This window comes from Candoia aspera, chromosome 5 (assembly GCF_035149785.1).
Source record: "Candoia aspera isolate rCanAsp1 chromosome 5, rCanAsp1.hap2, whole genome shotgun sequence".
NCBI lineage: Eukaryota > Metazoa > Chordata > Lepidosauria > Squamata > Boidae > Candoia > Candoia aspera.
In genome coordinates, this window is record NC_086157.1 from 51925967 (window position 1) to 51942543 (window position 16577).

Below are 16577 nucleotides of genomic sequence, written 5' to 3' on the forward strand. Positions count from 1 at the left end.
TTTAAAGCTGTTTAACATATACCAATTGAAATATTCTTGTTCAAGAATCTATGAAGAGAATATATATGTGTTTGTGTTTTTTTTTCCAGCCCCACTAACAGAAAAACCACCAAAGCTTTTGTATCCTTTGGAGAGTAAGCTGACAATTCAGGAGACACAGCTGGGTAAGTGGCATTCTGGAAGTGCTGATGTTGTCTGGTCTTAAAATTATTGAGAGGGATTTTTATACTTATTTTTTGCAGATTATTATAGTATTGGTTTATTTGCCTTAACTATACTGTACCTGCTCTGTAAGGTGTCCTATTCTTCCTTTAGTTTCTAGAAGTAAATAAATTGATGGACTGATGTTCAGTTGAAGGCCTACATAAAATAAGTGTTCCAGCTGATTAATTGTCCTGTTTACTAAGAAAACTGTATGATAAATTAGAAAATGGATTTAATCTGACCACCCTCCACAGAAAAAAATAAGTTTTCCTTAAAGCACTCTGCCAAAAATAATGTTTTGCATCTGCTTAATGTTGTATAATTCTGCTAAGATATACTTTCACACTTTCAAAACAGCTTTGCTGTACTATAGTCAGATTACTACAGAAATCAGTGGTCTGTCATTGTGAGACTTGACTTTTTGGTTCTTGGCAAACAGAAGGCTGCTATTGCTTCCATCCTTATTCTCTCATGATGACAGAGACAGGCTAGGCTAATGGACTTAATGAAGGGAGTTGTTTAGCTTTCCTCTGTTCCTGTGGAAATTACAAGTTACTGCTTATTTTAAGATTCATTGTCACATTTCTTTTTTTCTCATAGTAAAGTCCTTAGTTGATAAAATTTATCACTTCATAAAAGCATCTATTTTCACATATGGAAACATATGTGAAAATCCTTCTTTCCCCAGTGACTTAAAAGCTGAAATGTCACTAGTTTAGAGGCAATATTATATTAATATTACAACCTCTAGCCAGTATTTTACATTAGATGCTCTAAATGAGATATTCTCAGTTACCTCTGTATAAGGCCAATAATTTTGTTGAACATACTTTGATTTGAAACTTTGGAATCTTTGAATCCAAGTAATGTTTATTTAAATGCTAGCTGTGCATTGAATCATATCAATTGAATATCCTGAAAACCATCTTAATTTCCAGGGTGTAAGGTTATGCCCTTATAATTATTGCAGATGTTGTACATTCTTTTGTATTGCTTTCCAACTTGAATACCCACTACATACCCTTTTGTCCTATTTAATTATGATAAGGGTATCTCTTCTGAATTACTATCAAAAATCATAGCAGAATGTTGTGTGAATGTGACTCCTTATAATTTTTATTTGACTAGACCAACCACTATTCTAAACAACTCTAGGTGGCTTACAATCACCATCATCCTGTCCCAAGGCCTGGGAGAATAACCAGGTCTTCAATAATTTCCTGAATAACATGGCAGGGACAGGGCACACAATTCTTAAGAGAAAACCATTCCAGAGGACAGGAATTGCAGCAGAGTAGCTGTGCTTCCTGAGCTCCACAAGGTGACATTCTTAATTGATGGGACCTAGAGTGCATCCACCAAACTAGACAAACAGAGACAACTCGGCATAAGTGGTGCTCAGATATTCATGCCCTGTGCTGTGAACTGCTTTAAAGGTGATAATCAGTACCTTGAATTGCATCCAGAATCAAACTGCCAACCAGCACAGCTTATGAAACAGTGGAATCACACGCATATAACATGGTGCCCCCATCACTGCCTGCATTTCTTGACTGCTGGTTCCTTTACTGTTAATGGTTGATCCTAAAGGGCAGAAACTATCCACCATTTCAATATCTTCATTGTCAAAACTGAATATTTTAAACAAATAATTATTGTTATTAGGCTAATATAAATTTCTCAGTCCAGATAGTCTTGCAGTCTTGGAATGTTATTTGGCTCATTGGGATAAATGCTTCTCGGTCAACATAAAATTAGTTAGTCCATGCACTGAAAGCAATGTTGTTATAATATATTCAGAATATAAACAATAAAATAAAGTGGAATATTTGGAATTTAATTTTATTAGGATCTCATCCTAAAAGTTTTAATATACAGTATTTGTAGATGTTCAATGTGTATGCTTTGATGTTCAAAACTTATTTTACATAGGCACAAATCATGATACCATTTTGGAGATGGCTTTGAAACCAAGTATTGTCTTTCTAAATATTCTTAAATGTTCACTAGAAATATCATTTTCTTGGTATCAATAATCATGCTAAAGCTGCAGTAAAAATATTTGGGTTATTGGAAAAACTTCATTAGTCCCCAATATCTTGAACTTGCGGTACCATTTGGCAAATGATTTACATAGTCCTGGGCTTATTGGTTGGATATTCTTTTTAAGTTTGTGGCTTACTTTCTTTTAATCTATTTCACTTGTTTTGACTTGAATCATTCATAAGTAGGTAATAAGTGAAAGTATTTTGATAAATGATTTTCAAAACATTTTGAGTTACTTGGTAACTCTTTTTTTTTTTTTTTAATCATATGGCATAGCAGTTCGGCAAATTTCAGTTGTACCTAAATTGTTTAGTTTGCCTACAAGAAAATGAATTTTATGGTTTATCTACTGCCATTATTATATTGCTATTATTATTATTATTATTATTATTATTATTATTGACTGCCCAGCTCCAGAAGACTCTGGGCAGTTTACAATATACACAAAGGAAGACCAAACAAAACCATGTGTAATCAGAAGAGTAGAACAACTAACCATACCCAAAAGCAATGAAAAAAACTAACTAAGGCCTGTCCATCCACCCTAACCCTAGGCCTGGGAGCAAGTTCTTACGAGTTCTAGATCAGCTATAGAGTTGGAGCCATACAAATCTCCAGGGGGATACTGTTCCAGAGGACAGGCCTGCTACAGAAAAGGCATGCTGCCAAGGTCCTGATAGATTACATTGTTTCTTTGAGGTGACCTGGAGTGTGCTCACTCTGCTTAATCTCACTGGGCAGACAGAAACTATCAGAGACAGACTGACACTTACGTAGCTAGACACTGTGCTATACAGGACTTTATACGTGATAACCAAGACCTTGAATTGGACATGAAAACCAGCTGGCAACCAGTGCAGCTCACACAGCAGGATGATACATGGGACCAGATGTAATTTCCAAGTGGTCTTCAAGGATATCCCCATGTAGAGCACATTGCAGTACTGCAGTTGAGAGGTGACCAGGGCATGAGTGACTGTCTGAAGGGCCCCCCATTCTAGTAAAGGATGCAACTGGCACCCTAGATGGACTTGTGCAAAGGCTTTCCTGGCCATAGCTGTTATCTGCTCTTTGGGCAGGAGGTGTGAGTCCAGGAAAACCCTGGATTGTGCAGCACTTTTGAATGGGAATTTACAACCCCATTCAAGACCAAAGATGAAATATCCTCAGATCCAGAGGGCCCCAATAACATCTACTTGGTCTTGTCTGGATTGAGACTTAGCCTTTACTTCCCTACCCAGATCCAAACAACCTGCAAAAACTGGTTCAGGACATAGATAATGTTGCCTGGATGGCCCACGATTGATATATACAGTATTCTGAAGATACCATACCCCAAATAGATGGATTACTTCACCCACCGGTTTTCTGTAGATACAAAATTTGACTAAAAATGTAGCATTGCATAGAATTTCTATAGATTAAGAGAAAACACAGATATGCATAATTTTTTCCCTAAACATATTCTTTTTGAGCTAGTAGTATACCAACTGTATGCATAAATACATATTAATGACACAGACAGTTTGGATAAACTTAAAATGTCCAGATTGAAAATAAAACCTCTGGACATTCTTTTGCAAGAATGAAACAATATATTGCAACAATAAAACTACATACACACAGACACACAGACACACATATATACATACATATACATATATAAAATGTGTTTTATGTCTACTACATCAAATGTGAATCTTTTAATTAAAGCAGAAAAATGAATATATCAAAAATATAATTAAACTTATAGAATGTAGTAACTGCTGAACCGGATTCAAGGTTAACATGATATTTTACAGAAAACAATCAAGCAAAAATACTGTGTTTATATTTTCAGAATGTATTTACCATGCACATGGCATATTTCTGTTCATTACAGTTTAAAAGAGAATTAGAAGTCTACAGTGAATAAATAGATCTTCAAGTTATTCAGTTTTCTGTGGAAATCTATAATACTAACTGTTGATTTCTTATATTTATTTATTACTCCAAATTATGTGCTGCTGCAATCATCAGGACTCCAGTTTTCTAGATTCAAATTTAGCTTTTAGCAGAATTTTAGATATAACCCAATATATTTTTATTTTATTTCCCTTATTAAGACAGGATAGTAAAACAGTTGTGGCAGGCCAAACAACCAGCCTCCACCCACTCACCAGTGACATTTCTGTTTATAGAAACAAGACAGTTTCCCTTGGCAGAAGCTTTGCTTCAGATTAGAAGAGAAGGATCTTACTCTATCATCCTTAGGAAATAGACTCAGCTTTGCTTCAGAAAGAGATGTCAACAAATCTTTCCTGAATCAAAGGAGAAAGAAAATTAGATCTACTTTATCAGAGATTTCAAGAGACTAATCCAGAGCTTGTCTTAGTGCACATTTCTCTTTAAATGAAAAAACCTATTGGGATTATAGGTTTCATCATTTTTCAAGCTGCTCAGAGTCTTCTCAGAAACATTAGCTGAAGTCGAAATATGTTTTCCAAATACCCTTGGGTCCAGTTGCCAAGCATAGTGTATAGAACCAACATACACTGGGCTGAACCTACCCTAATTTTATACTATGAAAATTAAGTGAAGATTTGGTCTCTTTTATGCCAGAAGTGAATTTTAATTATTTTCAGTTATATTTTATAGGTAATCTGATCCCAAGGATGCAGGGTTTTTTCTTCAATGCTATTATTTTTTTAAAATATTTTTAAAGCAACAGTCAACTCTGTTATACAGTAGCCCAAAGATAATGTTATAATATCATGTTGCATCATGTAGCACTTTTTTCCATCGGGTCAGTGTTTGAAGGACAGAAAATCAATGTTTTTTCATCTATACTGTTTCTGGTTAACACCACTTGTTTGGTGGTTTAATGCTTTGCTATATTATCTCATTAATTTATTAATATATCATAGTTTTCTTCAAATGGTTTGATTTTTCATTTTCTGATTGATCATAGAATTAAGGATTAAAAAGAATCTTTAAGATAATTTTTAATCCTTAATTTTTTTTAACTTTAAGTCCACCCTTTTGCCCAGTTCTGCTGCAGAACCACCCAGCCTCTGTTTAACTTTCTTCAAAATCTGCTATTTCCTGAGGCAGGCTATTCCATTGTGGTACAGCTTTTATCACTAGTTTGTTTTTTGTTTTTTTTTTACATCTCAAACAAAAGTCTACTTTGTTTCAATTTAACCCAACTGTTTTTTGTCATCTTCTGGAACAGCTATGAGCAATTATATTCTATCATCTACCTGACAGCCCTTCAGATACTTGAAAAGAATTATTATGACTCCCCAACGTTTTATCTTCTCCTGCCATATCAAGGACCTCTAACTGTTCTTCACATTTTCCCCTTTCCAGTTCCTTTATTATCTTGGCTTCTTTCTTCTGTAGTGTTCCAGTTTGTAAACATCCTTCCAAAATTTACTGCCTGAAACTGAACACTCTATTCATAGGGGTGGTCAGACCAATGCAGAATAAAGAGGTCTTCTTGATACTGACATTTTACTTATGAAAGCTAGGAGTTCATTTTCTGCAGCTGTTTCAGACTGATGGGTCACATCTGTAGCTGTCCACTGAGTCCTACCATCCTGTATTCATGCTTTTCTTTATAATTTTGCTGAAATTTTAGTGAAATGGAAAACAAAATAGGGATATTATTATTTTAATTGTGTGAGATTTTCTACTCACACCTTTTTTGTTGTTTTTTGTCCCTTGACCCTTATATAAACTTCCAATTTTTTTCTTAGCAGTCTCCTGGAATAGCATAAGGACAGCAATGGAAGAAGAATACATAGTTGTTGTTGTTGTTGTTGATTCATTTAGTCCGACTCTTCATGACTTCATGGACCGGCCCACGCCAGAGCTTCTTGTCAGTCGTCAACACCCCCCGCTCCCCCAGGGATGAGTCCGTCACCTCTAGAATATCATCCATCCACCTTGCCCTTGGTCGGCCCCTCTTCCTTTTGCCTTCCACTCTCCCTAGCATCAGCATCTTCTCCAGGGTGTCCTGTCTTCTCATTATGTGGCCAAAGTATTTCAGTTTTGCCTTTAATATCATTCCCTCAAGTGAGCAGTCTGGCTTTATATCCTGGAGGATGGACTGGTTTGATCTTCTTGCAGTCCAAGGTACTCTCAGAATTTTCCTCCAACACCACAGTTCAAAAGCATCTATTTTCCTTCTCACAGCCTTCCTTATGGTCCAGCTCTCACAGCCATATGTTACTACGGGGAACACCATTGCTTTAACTATGCGGACCTTTGTTGTCAGTGTGATGTCTCTGCTCTTAACTATTTTATCGAGATTTGTCATTGCTCTTCTCCCAAGGATTAAGTATCTTCTGATTTCTTGACTGCAGTCAGCATCTGCAGTAATCTTCACACCTAGAAATACAAAGTCTTTCACTGCTTCTACATTTTCTCCCTCTATTTGCCAGTTATCAATCAAGCTGGTTGCCATAATCTTGGGTTTTTTGAGGTTTAGCTGCAAGCCAGCTTTTGCACTTTCTTCTTTCACCTTCATCATAAGGCTCCTCAGTTCCTCTTCGCTTTCAGCCATCAAAGTGGTATCATCTGCATATCTGAGATTGTTAATATTTCTTCCAGCGATTTTTTAACTCCAGCCTTGGATTCCTCAAGCCCAGGATGTCACATGAGGTGTTCTGCATACACGTAGAATAGGTAGGATGAGAGTATACAGGCCTGCCATACTCCTTTCCCAATCTTAAACCAGTCCATTGTTCCGTGGTCTGTTCTTACTGTTGTTACTTATTTGTTATACAGATTTCTCAGGAGGCATACAAGATGACTTGGTATCCCATACCACTAAGAACTTGCCACAATTTGTTATGGTCCACACAGTCAAAGGCTTTAGAATAGTCAATAAAACAAACAGATGTTTTTCTGAAACTCCCTGGCTTTTTCCATTATCCAGCGGATATTGGCAATTTGGTCCCGAGTTCCTCTGCCTTTTCTAAACCCAGCTTGCACATCTGGCAATTCTCGCTCCATGAATTGGTGAAGTCTACCTTGCAGGATCTTGAGCATTACCTCACTGGCATGTGAAATGAGTGCCACTGTTCGATAGTTTGAACATTCGTTAGTGTTTCCCTTTTTTGGTATCGGGATATAAGTTGATTTTTTCCACTCTGATGGCCATTCTTGTGTTTTCCAATTTTGCTGGCATATAGCATGCATTACCTTGACAGCATCATCTTGCAAGATTTTGAACAGTTCAGCTGGGATGCCGTCGTCTCCTGCTGCCTTGTTATTAGCAATGCTTCTTAAGGCCCATTCAACCTCACTCTTCAGGATGTCTGGCTCTAGCTCACTGACCACACTGTCAAAGTTATCCCCGATATCATTATCCTTCCTATACAGGTCTTCCGTATATTCTTGCCACCTTTTCTTGATCTCTTCTTCTTCTGATATGTCCTTGCCATCTTTGTTTTTGATCATACCCATTTTTGCCTGGAATTTACCTCCAATGTTTCTAATTTTCTGGAAGAGGTCTCTTGTCCTTCCTATTCTATTGTCTTCTTCCAGTTCCACACATTGCTTGTTTAAAAATAATCCCTTATCTCTTCTGGCTAACCTCTGGAACTTTGCATTTAATTCGGCATATCTCCCCCTATCACTGTTGCCTTTTGCTTTCCTTCTTTCTTGGGCTATTTCTAGTGTCTCAGCAGACAGCCATTTTGCCTTCTTGGTCTTCTCTTTCTTTGGGATGCATTTTGTTGCCGCCTCCTGAACAATGTTGCAAACTTCTGTCCAGAGTTCTTCCAGGACCCTATCTACTAAGGCCAGTCCCTTAAATCGATTCTTCACTTCCACTGCATATTCCTTAGGAATATTAGTGAGCTCATATCTAGCTGATCTGTGGGTCTTCCCTAATCTCTTTAGTCTAATCCTAAACTGTGCAAGAAGAAGTTCGTGATCTGAACTACAGTCAGCTCCAGGTCTTGTTTTTACCGACTGTATAGATGTGCGCCACCTTTGGTTACAAAGGATGTAGTTAATCTGATTTCGGTGTTGTCCATCTGGTGAACTCCATGTATAAAGCTGTCTCTTAGGTTGTTGGAAGAAAGTGTTTGTTATGCAGAGTGAGTTGTCTTGGCAAAATTCTATCATCCTATGTCCTGCTTCATTTTGTTCTCCCAGGCCATGCTTGCCTGTAATTCCAGGTGTCATTTGACTGCCCACCTTAGCATTCCAGTCTCCTGTGATGAAAATAACATCTCTTTTAGGCGTGTTGTCCAGTAGGTGCTGCAGATCCTCATAGAACTGCTCTACTTCAGCTTCTTCAGCATCTGTGGTTGGGGCGTATATTTGGATCACTGTGATGTTAGATGGCTTGCCCTGAATTCGAATTGAGATCATTCTGTCATTTTTTGGATTGTATCCAAGCACTGTTTTAGCACTTTACTATTAATTATGAAGGCTACTCCATTTCTTCTGTGGTCCCCTTGTCCACAGTAGTAGATCTGGTGGTCATTTGATATGAAGTGGCCCATTCCAGTCCATTTCAGTTCACTGACGCTCAAAATGTCTATCTTTAATCCTGACATCTCACCAATAACCACATCCAATTTGCCCTGGCTCAAAGATCTTACATTCCAGGTTCCAATGGTGTGTTGTTCCTTAGAACATTGGATTTGCCGTTCACCACCAGCACCGTCGGCCGCTAGCCGTACTTTCGGCTTTGAGCTAGCTGCGTCATCATGTCTGGGGCTAGTTGAACTCATCCTCTGTTCCTCCCCAGTAGCATTTTGACCATCTTCCGACCTGGTGGTCTCATCTTCCGATGGTATACCGACATATCTCTGGTTGTACTGATCCATTTAGTTTTCACAGCAAGAATACTGGGGTGGGTTGCCATTACCTTCCCCAGGGATCGCATTTAGTCTGACCTCTCTGTCATGACCTTCCTGTCTTGGGTGGCCCTTCACGGTTTAGCTCATGGCATCATTGAGGTGCTCGGTAACGATCCTTTTCTGAAGGAAGAATACATACTGCTGGCCAATTTTGACAGAGAAATGAGACCCTGTGTTTTCTTAAACTTTTTTCTGTTCTTGGGAAACAGAACAGAAACATTTTCAATACCATTTTGTGCTTAACTTGCATTGTTATTTTACTGGATACCTTGAAAAATTTGTCTTAACTCAGAGTTAAAGTGACAATATTCTCATATTTAGAACCTGAAGATAATAATAGTATAGTCATGGTTTTTACTAAGCATTTGAAGTAAATGCAGCACAAACACAGTATAATATAATTGATTCAATAAAATATTTCAATATATTATTACATCATAATATAAAATAAGGAGCCTTTATACTAAAAGTTCCATGACATATAATATTAACCTTTATACATTCAAGATAAGGAAATGGTTTTGTTGAGGTGTGCCATGCATTTGTCATATTAATATTTGAGCAGCAGCCTTTTATGTTAGATAAATACAGAATTAAGTGGAGCAGTGTACATGGGCGGTTTTTCTCCCTGATACCAAGTACATTTTTTGTCATTTGTACTGCTCTATTTATGAGTTGCGGAATTAAAAAATGATGAGCTGGCTCTTGAAAGTAGTCTTCAACATTTTTAAACCTAAAATATATTTCATTCTAATAGTACAAGATTACTGTGACTTAATCTTTTACCAGGACTCTTTCTGCTGTTCTTTTTCTCTGAATGTGGCCTCCCAGTGTCATAATCATGGCGACCACAGTGCCATTCATTATACTGCCCAAATCATGCATCAATATGTATTTATTTGGGCAACAGGCTAGAAACCAGGAGACTGAGAGTTCTAGTTCTAGTCCCGCCTTAGGCATGAAAGCCGGCTGGGTGACCTTGGGCCAGTCACTCTCACCCCTACTCACCTCACAAGGTGGTTGTTGCGGGGAAAAAAGGAGGAAGAAGGAGTAGTAGGTCTGTTTGCCGCCTTGAGTTATTTATAAAAATAAATAAAGGTGGGAGAGAAAATAAATAAACAAACAAACACACAAATAAATTTAGGAAGAGTGGGGATTCTTATTTCCACACTTACCAACATGAAAAAAAAACCCTAATTTTTATCTGGCTTCTTAATCAATGTTGGCCCTTTGGGGAGAGGGCGTGTTTGAGAGCATTTGGGGGAATACAAATGGGAAGCTCTGAGCAACAAATCACTCCCATTCCTTCACATAAAATACTCTTAAAACTCAAAATAACAGTCTAAAAGCAGCTTGGAAAAATATTTAAACAATGCCAACTTTTAAATCTCATAAGGAAACAAATCAGCTTATTTCTGTTACCCACCATGAGAAAATCTCTGGTTCCTTTTAGGCTGTGTAATATACAGTACATGTTCTTCAAAGATAAACAATTTGTAGACTGTACGTATTTCCATTTAACTCTACATAATTATTTAAAATAATTTTTATCAGAATTAACTTTATTTATGAAATTTATTTATGAAATTATGAAATGTATGAAGTTACCCTTACTTGTCAAAACCATGTATGACCTTGCCTTATACTTGTTTTTCTGTTATATTTCAACCCATTCCTATTTTTATTCTAATTTAGTTACAATCCTTTTCTATTCAAAGTTCTCCTAATCCCCAAAACAGCACTTCCATTTTTCCTTCACTGTCCCTTATGCCTCAGTCTAACCAGTTCTCTTACATACTTGTAATATCTCCTAAAATTCACATTTATTGGTTCCTAGTATTAAATTGTCACTAAGCCAAAGTAATTCTACATATTCTACCCTATTTACTCTAATCTCAATTTCTTGTTGTGGTACCTGCTTTTAGTGTGCATTCATGTTAGGCTTGTATCCTGTATGAAATGGAATGAAGTCAGATCTAGACAGCTAGTTTATATGGTCAGCTGGTGATACCCTCCATCACATTTCCTTAGAAATGCACTGCAACTTGAATTGTTGTCTAATCAGATTCTGTAGAGATACAGCTACTGTTTCCACTAAGTTTTATATTATTGTAGTAGCATTTCACAAGTAGCTGTGATGGCTGAAAGTGTAATTAACATTAGCTAAATAAATGTTCTGAACTCAGGTTCTGTACAACCATCTTCAACTGTTTTTTTTTAAAGCCTGTAGGCTGTTGATGTGAAGACTGGGAAATGTGGATGAGTGCCCTAGCTCTTTCCCTTTTCATCTTTTTACTTCTGAAATAGAGAAAACCATCTTGTCCACAGAAGTTCGCTACACAGCTGAACACTTTGGGAAAATCCTCAGTTGTATGAAGAGAGCCTTCAAATGATTTCTTCAGCACCTGGTGACAAGAACAGAAGTTACATGCTTTAAAAATGATCAAAAAATTAGTTCTGTTTCATGAAGTTAGATAAACCTGCTTGTTGCAGCATTGATTAAGGCAACCCTAACAAAATCTTCTAACAGAGACAAAGCAGATAGTTTGAAGACCCTAAAGGATAAGTTGTTCTTTGGCACAATGTTGATCCAGCTCCCTACTTAAGAAATAGATTTATAGTACTGGCATTGTCACATTTTGTATCTTTCTTTTATTTTTCAGTAAAGTCTTTCTCTAAGAAATGAAGCAAGGACCTTTCTTTTAAAGTATGACATTTAGAATGATACAGTATGTGGAAATTTAGAATGAATGAATGAAATGTGTATATAACATATTTCTCATGAGATAATTCAGAGCAATCAAAATCTTTGTTATATTGTTAATACTGTAGGAACTATCCAGATTTTAATTCCTTTTTCTGTAATTTTAAAATATTAATTCACTGTGATAAGTCATTGAAATATTTTAATGTATTCCCTAAGAAAACATTCTTGAGCAATACAGTAAACATGGTTCGGAAATATTTTGCTTTATGCAATCAGTTAATAAGCCACATCAACAAGTACATATTGTATTTGTTACAAATAGCTTATACTAGTTTATTTTTTTCAGCTTACAGAAAAAGGATTGAACCATAGTTATTATTTTATGGTTCCCTATACAGTCCAGGAAACTGTATACTATAGTAAAAGTAGATTTAACAGACTAATAGTGAAGATGACAAAAATGGATGTACTCTAGCCAGGAGATCCAGTATCCACTTATGGCTACTGACAGGGAATTGGCTATAAAAATTTTTCATCTCCTCAATTCCTGGAGGCAATCTTGTCAAAAAGCCTGCCCCCAGCATTGTCAAAGCCTACTCTGTATTACAACGAAGCCTCCTGCTTTTGATCAGCCATGGAGAATATGGTCAACTATCAATAGAGTATGTACTAATCATGGCAGGTGTGCATATTTCCTATATAAATGGGCTAAGATACCATCTCCAAAGTGTGACTGCAGGGCTGACAGGCAAACCATTAAACACATAATACAGGAATGTAAGACTAGAGACTATGACGGGAACTTTGCTGATTTCCTGATGGCAACTGATGATGCAAAAGACTATATTTGTAATCTTAATGTTTGTTTTTAGTTATAATTGCCCTATGACCAATGTATATTTTCTATATACCTTTTTATATTCCCATTTTTTAAAATATATTTGTAATATATATGATATGCTGCCATACGATAGATAGATAGATAAACAAACAGGCTAATAGGTAGAAGATAAAGCAGATTGTTCAGTCTGAATGAAATTTTACACAGAAAATATCTGATGTGATTTTCTGCATACTCTGAAACATAGACATGTGATTATTGACTTATTCATCAAGAAGACTCCATTTATCCTAAATTAACTATTCATCTCTAGTTTCAAAAATAATTTTGGTATAATTAATCAATTATATTCCACTCTCATTACATTGTTCAAATGGTATCCTTTAACCATTCATTTGGCTTCCACAATGTATAATTGGCCTATATATTCAGGAGATAGGTAGAGGCTACATATAACATATGCATTAACAGTAGGAGTTGTTTATCTACAGAAGATCTACTCAAAATATCCCATTTTGATTATCAAAATTAGCTGGCTAGTTAATACGGTATGCAAAAAAAGGGAGGTTAGTACTGTTGCTGACAGAGTTAGATTTGATTAGCTTGGATGGAATACAAAAATTGAGGGCTTTATCATATTTTTGTTGGTTGATGATAATTTTTACCTCTTTGCATGTGACTAGAAGCCACTAAGGTAATGAGGATAAAAGCATATCCATCACATCAAATGATAAAAAGCTTGAAAATCATATACCTGAGTATTAGAAGGAATGCTGCAATGCAATTAGGTAGCATTATTAGAGGGACATTTGTTATAATATGCCAAAATATATTGTCTTTTTTACTCCTTTAAAATGCAGATAAAGTCTGGTAAGTTTACCTTCTGTAAGGTAGTATAGCACTCCAATAATGTCATTTTAGCCGTGATGCAGGATTTACCAAAACACTTCCTAGAATGGTGCCTCTCTCCCCCGAAGTTAGACTAGTCTTTGTTCTCCTTATAAAAGGTTGGAGTTTGGCTACAAGTGCACAATAAACATCAAACATTTTATTATCTTGAGAGTCAGACATGCTCCAAAGAGCAGAGGGTCAAAAAGGAAGCTCTTCCTTGGAGTGAAACCATTGAGACATCTTATCTTCAAGGGAACCATTTCATCTGATTCCATCTTCCACTAGGCAATTTTAATGGGTCTTAGCTTGATTCCTGTTTGGGGCTGTATAAATTCAAGAAATTCAAAAGAGCTAAAGAACAATTAACACTTTTAGATCTGGGGGCTATGCCAAAGTCCCAGAGCCAGATCTCTGAAAATTATTAAGTAATCTATTGTAGGTAATTTATTGGTTGACCAAAATTTATATTGCCCAGAAAAAGAAACAAGCACTGATTACAGAGTCAGGTAGATTAGCCAGTTTAAAAGGCATACCAGCCTTAGGCCAGCTAAATTACGTTTTATACCCGTAAAGGATTTAAGCATAAATGGTGATTCAGTAACTTCTTCAAGAGAAAAAGCCTTAAAGTATATGTATAGAGTATGTATGTGCATGTATATTCATCATTGCAGCATATTCATCATTGCAACCAGCTCTTACTTTGAAATCCTCACCTATTAAAATAAATGGACAGGTAATTTATTCTGCAAAGAGCAAGGTAACAAAATAACCTGATTCCAGGTTTGGGTAACCTGCAAATGGAGCTGCTGAGTAGGAAATAAAATTATTACATAATAGGGAAAATTGGTCAAAAATTAACCAGGCAGTGAAATTAAACATCCCAAGGTTAATTGGGGATTCATGATCATTTTTCCCATCTGATATTTGTTATTAACCCTTGTAGAAAAAAATTAGATAATAGAATTGAGTCCTAACTAATCCCACCTCAGTTCAGTTATATTAGAATAATGCCATGTCTTATCTGGGTTTTTTAAAAAAAAATATATATATATATTAGTAGGTTGATTGAGAAGATGAGAGATGGATACAACAGTTAATGCCATAAGAAGTCTTTGGCTGATAGATGTCGCTGCAGTCCTGTCTGGCCATGACTCATAATCTTTCCATTACAGTGTCTCCCAATGAATAAAACTGCATTCATTGTTCATATTTACATTAGTAAAAATTGTGAAGACCAAGTGATATATGAGCAAGGGAAATAGCATCTTGCATGTATTTATTTTTTGATAGATTTATATGTGACCTTTCTCCAGGAGCTGTTTTTCCTCCTGGCCAACACTTTAACCTCTATATTACATGGCTTCTTCTGAGAACATTTTCTACTTTCTCTGGCTAAATAAATAAGGGAATTTATACTTGTCTACTATGTAAAAATAGGGGTTACTTTTTCCTATCCTTGCAGACTCTTTGGCAGTTATGAAACCTAGTTACTGCTTATATAACTAGCAGACATGTTGGAAAAATTGTTGTATAAAAGCACCATTTTGAAAGCTTTGTAATCAGTGCATTTTTATAGGGTGGTAATGACATGGAAGCTAAATATTTAACTACTCACTTCCTTTCCATTAATCACTTCTTTTCCATTAATGATTTTCATTTAGCTGTTCCCCTTACCCCCACAAAAGACTTTGACAGAGAAATATAGTGCAAAAGCAAAACTGAGCTATGTCAGAGCAATGTGTATCCAGTTGATCAGTGAATATCCTTGAATAATTTTATAAACTAAGGTACAACAAAATATTCACAGCACTATCTGCAGTAGATACCATCCAGGAAAGTTTATACCATAATACTTTCTTTATGATTCTCTAAGAATCATTCTTGAATTTACATTTTAAAATGCTCATAGGCATTATACAGAGTTATTGATCATTTTTATGGTGCAATTGCTAGAGTTTCTCAGTCCATTGCCAGTGATACTTCTAAAAAAAAAAAGATTCTTCTGAGAATATAACAGCAGAATTATAAATTAAAATAAATTTAGTGCATATGTGAATATATTGTACATGGTAAAATGTTATTGCCCTTTCATAGGCCTTTTGATGTGCTTTTTTTGATGGAAAAATAATTTGATGGAAAAATAATAAGCCTAGCACTAAATCCATGAAGTTGAATGCAATATTAAGGATCTTATCCTTATAAAAAAAAAAAAAGGAAACTGGATTATAAGACTTGTTTGCCTGTCTGATGATGTCACTTCCTCCTCTGCTCTTTCTCCTTCTCCTTCTAGCAAATCGTAAAGGAATTTGATACTTTTATGGAAGTGCAATCACTGATGACAAGCAGCATTATGTACTTGAAGTGTCAAAATTTCTAATAGTATATACCACATTTTAATACGATATATGAAAATCAGAAATCCCACCAATGGATATTTCTTGCAGAGATCAATAAATATTGAGTATCCCTTTCTTCCCCAGTGAAAAGCAATGTGAATTTATTTGTTTGTTTGTTTGTTTGTCAACTTTTACCACTGGCCATCTCCCCCCCCCCCCCCCATTTATGATGCAATATGTAGTTTAACCAGGGCCAGCTAGGCAGTAAGAGCCATCCCAGGCATCAAGTTGGGTATAATGAAAGGTCAGCAAAGGTCTAGTTATTTCATTTGTGGTGGTTGTAGATTATATTGCAACAAATGGACAAAGTTAATTATAGGATTTTTCTTCCTAAAACAAGTTGATAATTTGCCTAGTTGTATTTTGACTTGAAAGGGATTGCTGTTTGCTGCCTTAGCTCACCAAAAAATTTCATAACAAGTCTGAGATGAACACTGTACAGATTCTGATTATCTGAAAATGTTTCTGAAACACCTGCTAAAGATTCAGCTACACAGGATGTCCATTCGCCCATAAGGGGGCTTTCCCAGCAATACCAGGCAGTTTACAAGTAATCACTGCAATATCTCTGTATTTTGGTAAAAAGTTCATCAGCTACTGACTTTCTTTTTCAGATGTATAACTATTGA

At 36.0% G+C, this 16577-nt stretch overlaps 1 protein-coding gene across 1 annotated transcript in view; it reads left to right on the top strand.

The window, feature by feature from the left end:
- IL1RAPL1 (interleukin 1 receptor accessory protein like 1) overlaps window positions 1–16577 on the top strand; it is an 826443-nt gene that overhangs the window by 614737 nt on the left and 195129 nt on the right. The window contains exon 6 of the mRNA XM_063305201.1: window positions 90–164. Within this exon, the coding sequence (XP_063161271.1) occupies window positions 90–164 (75 nt within the window). The remainder of the gene's footprint in view (window positions 1–89; window positions 165–16577) is intronic.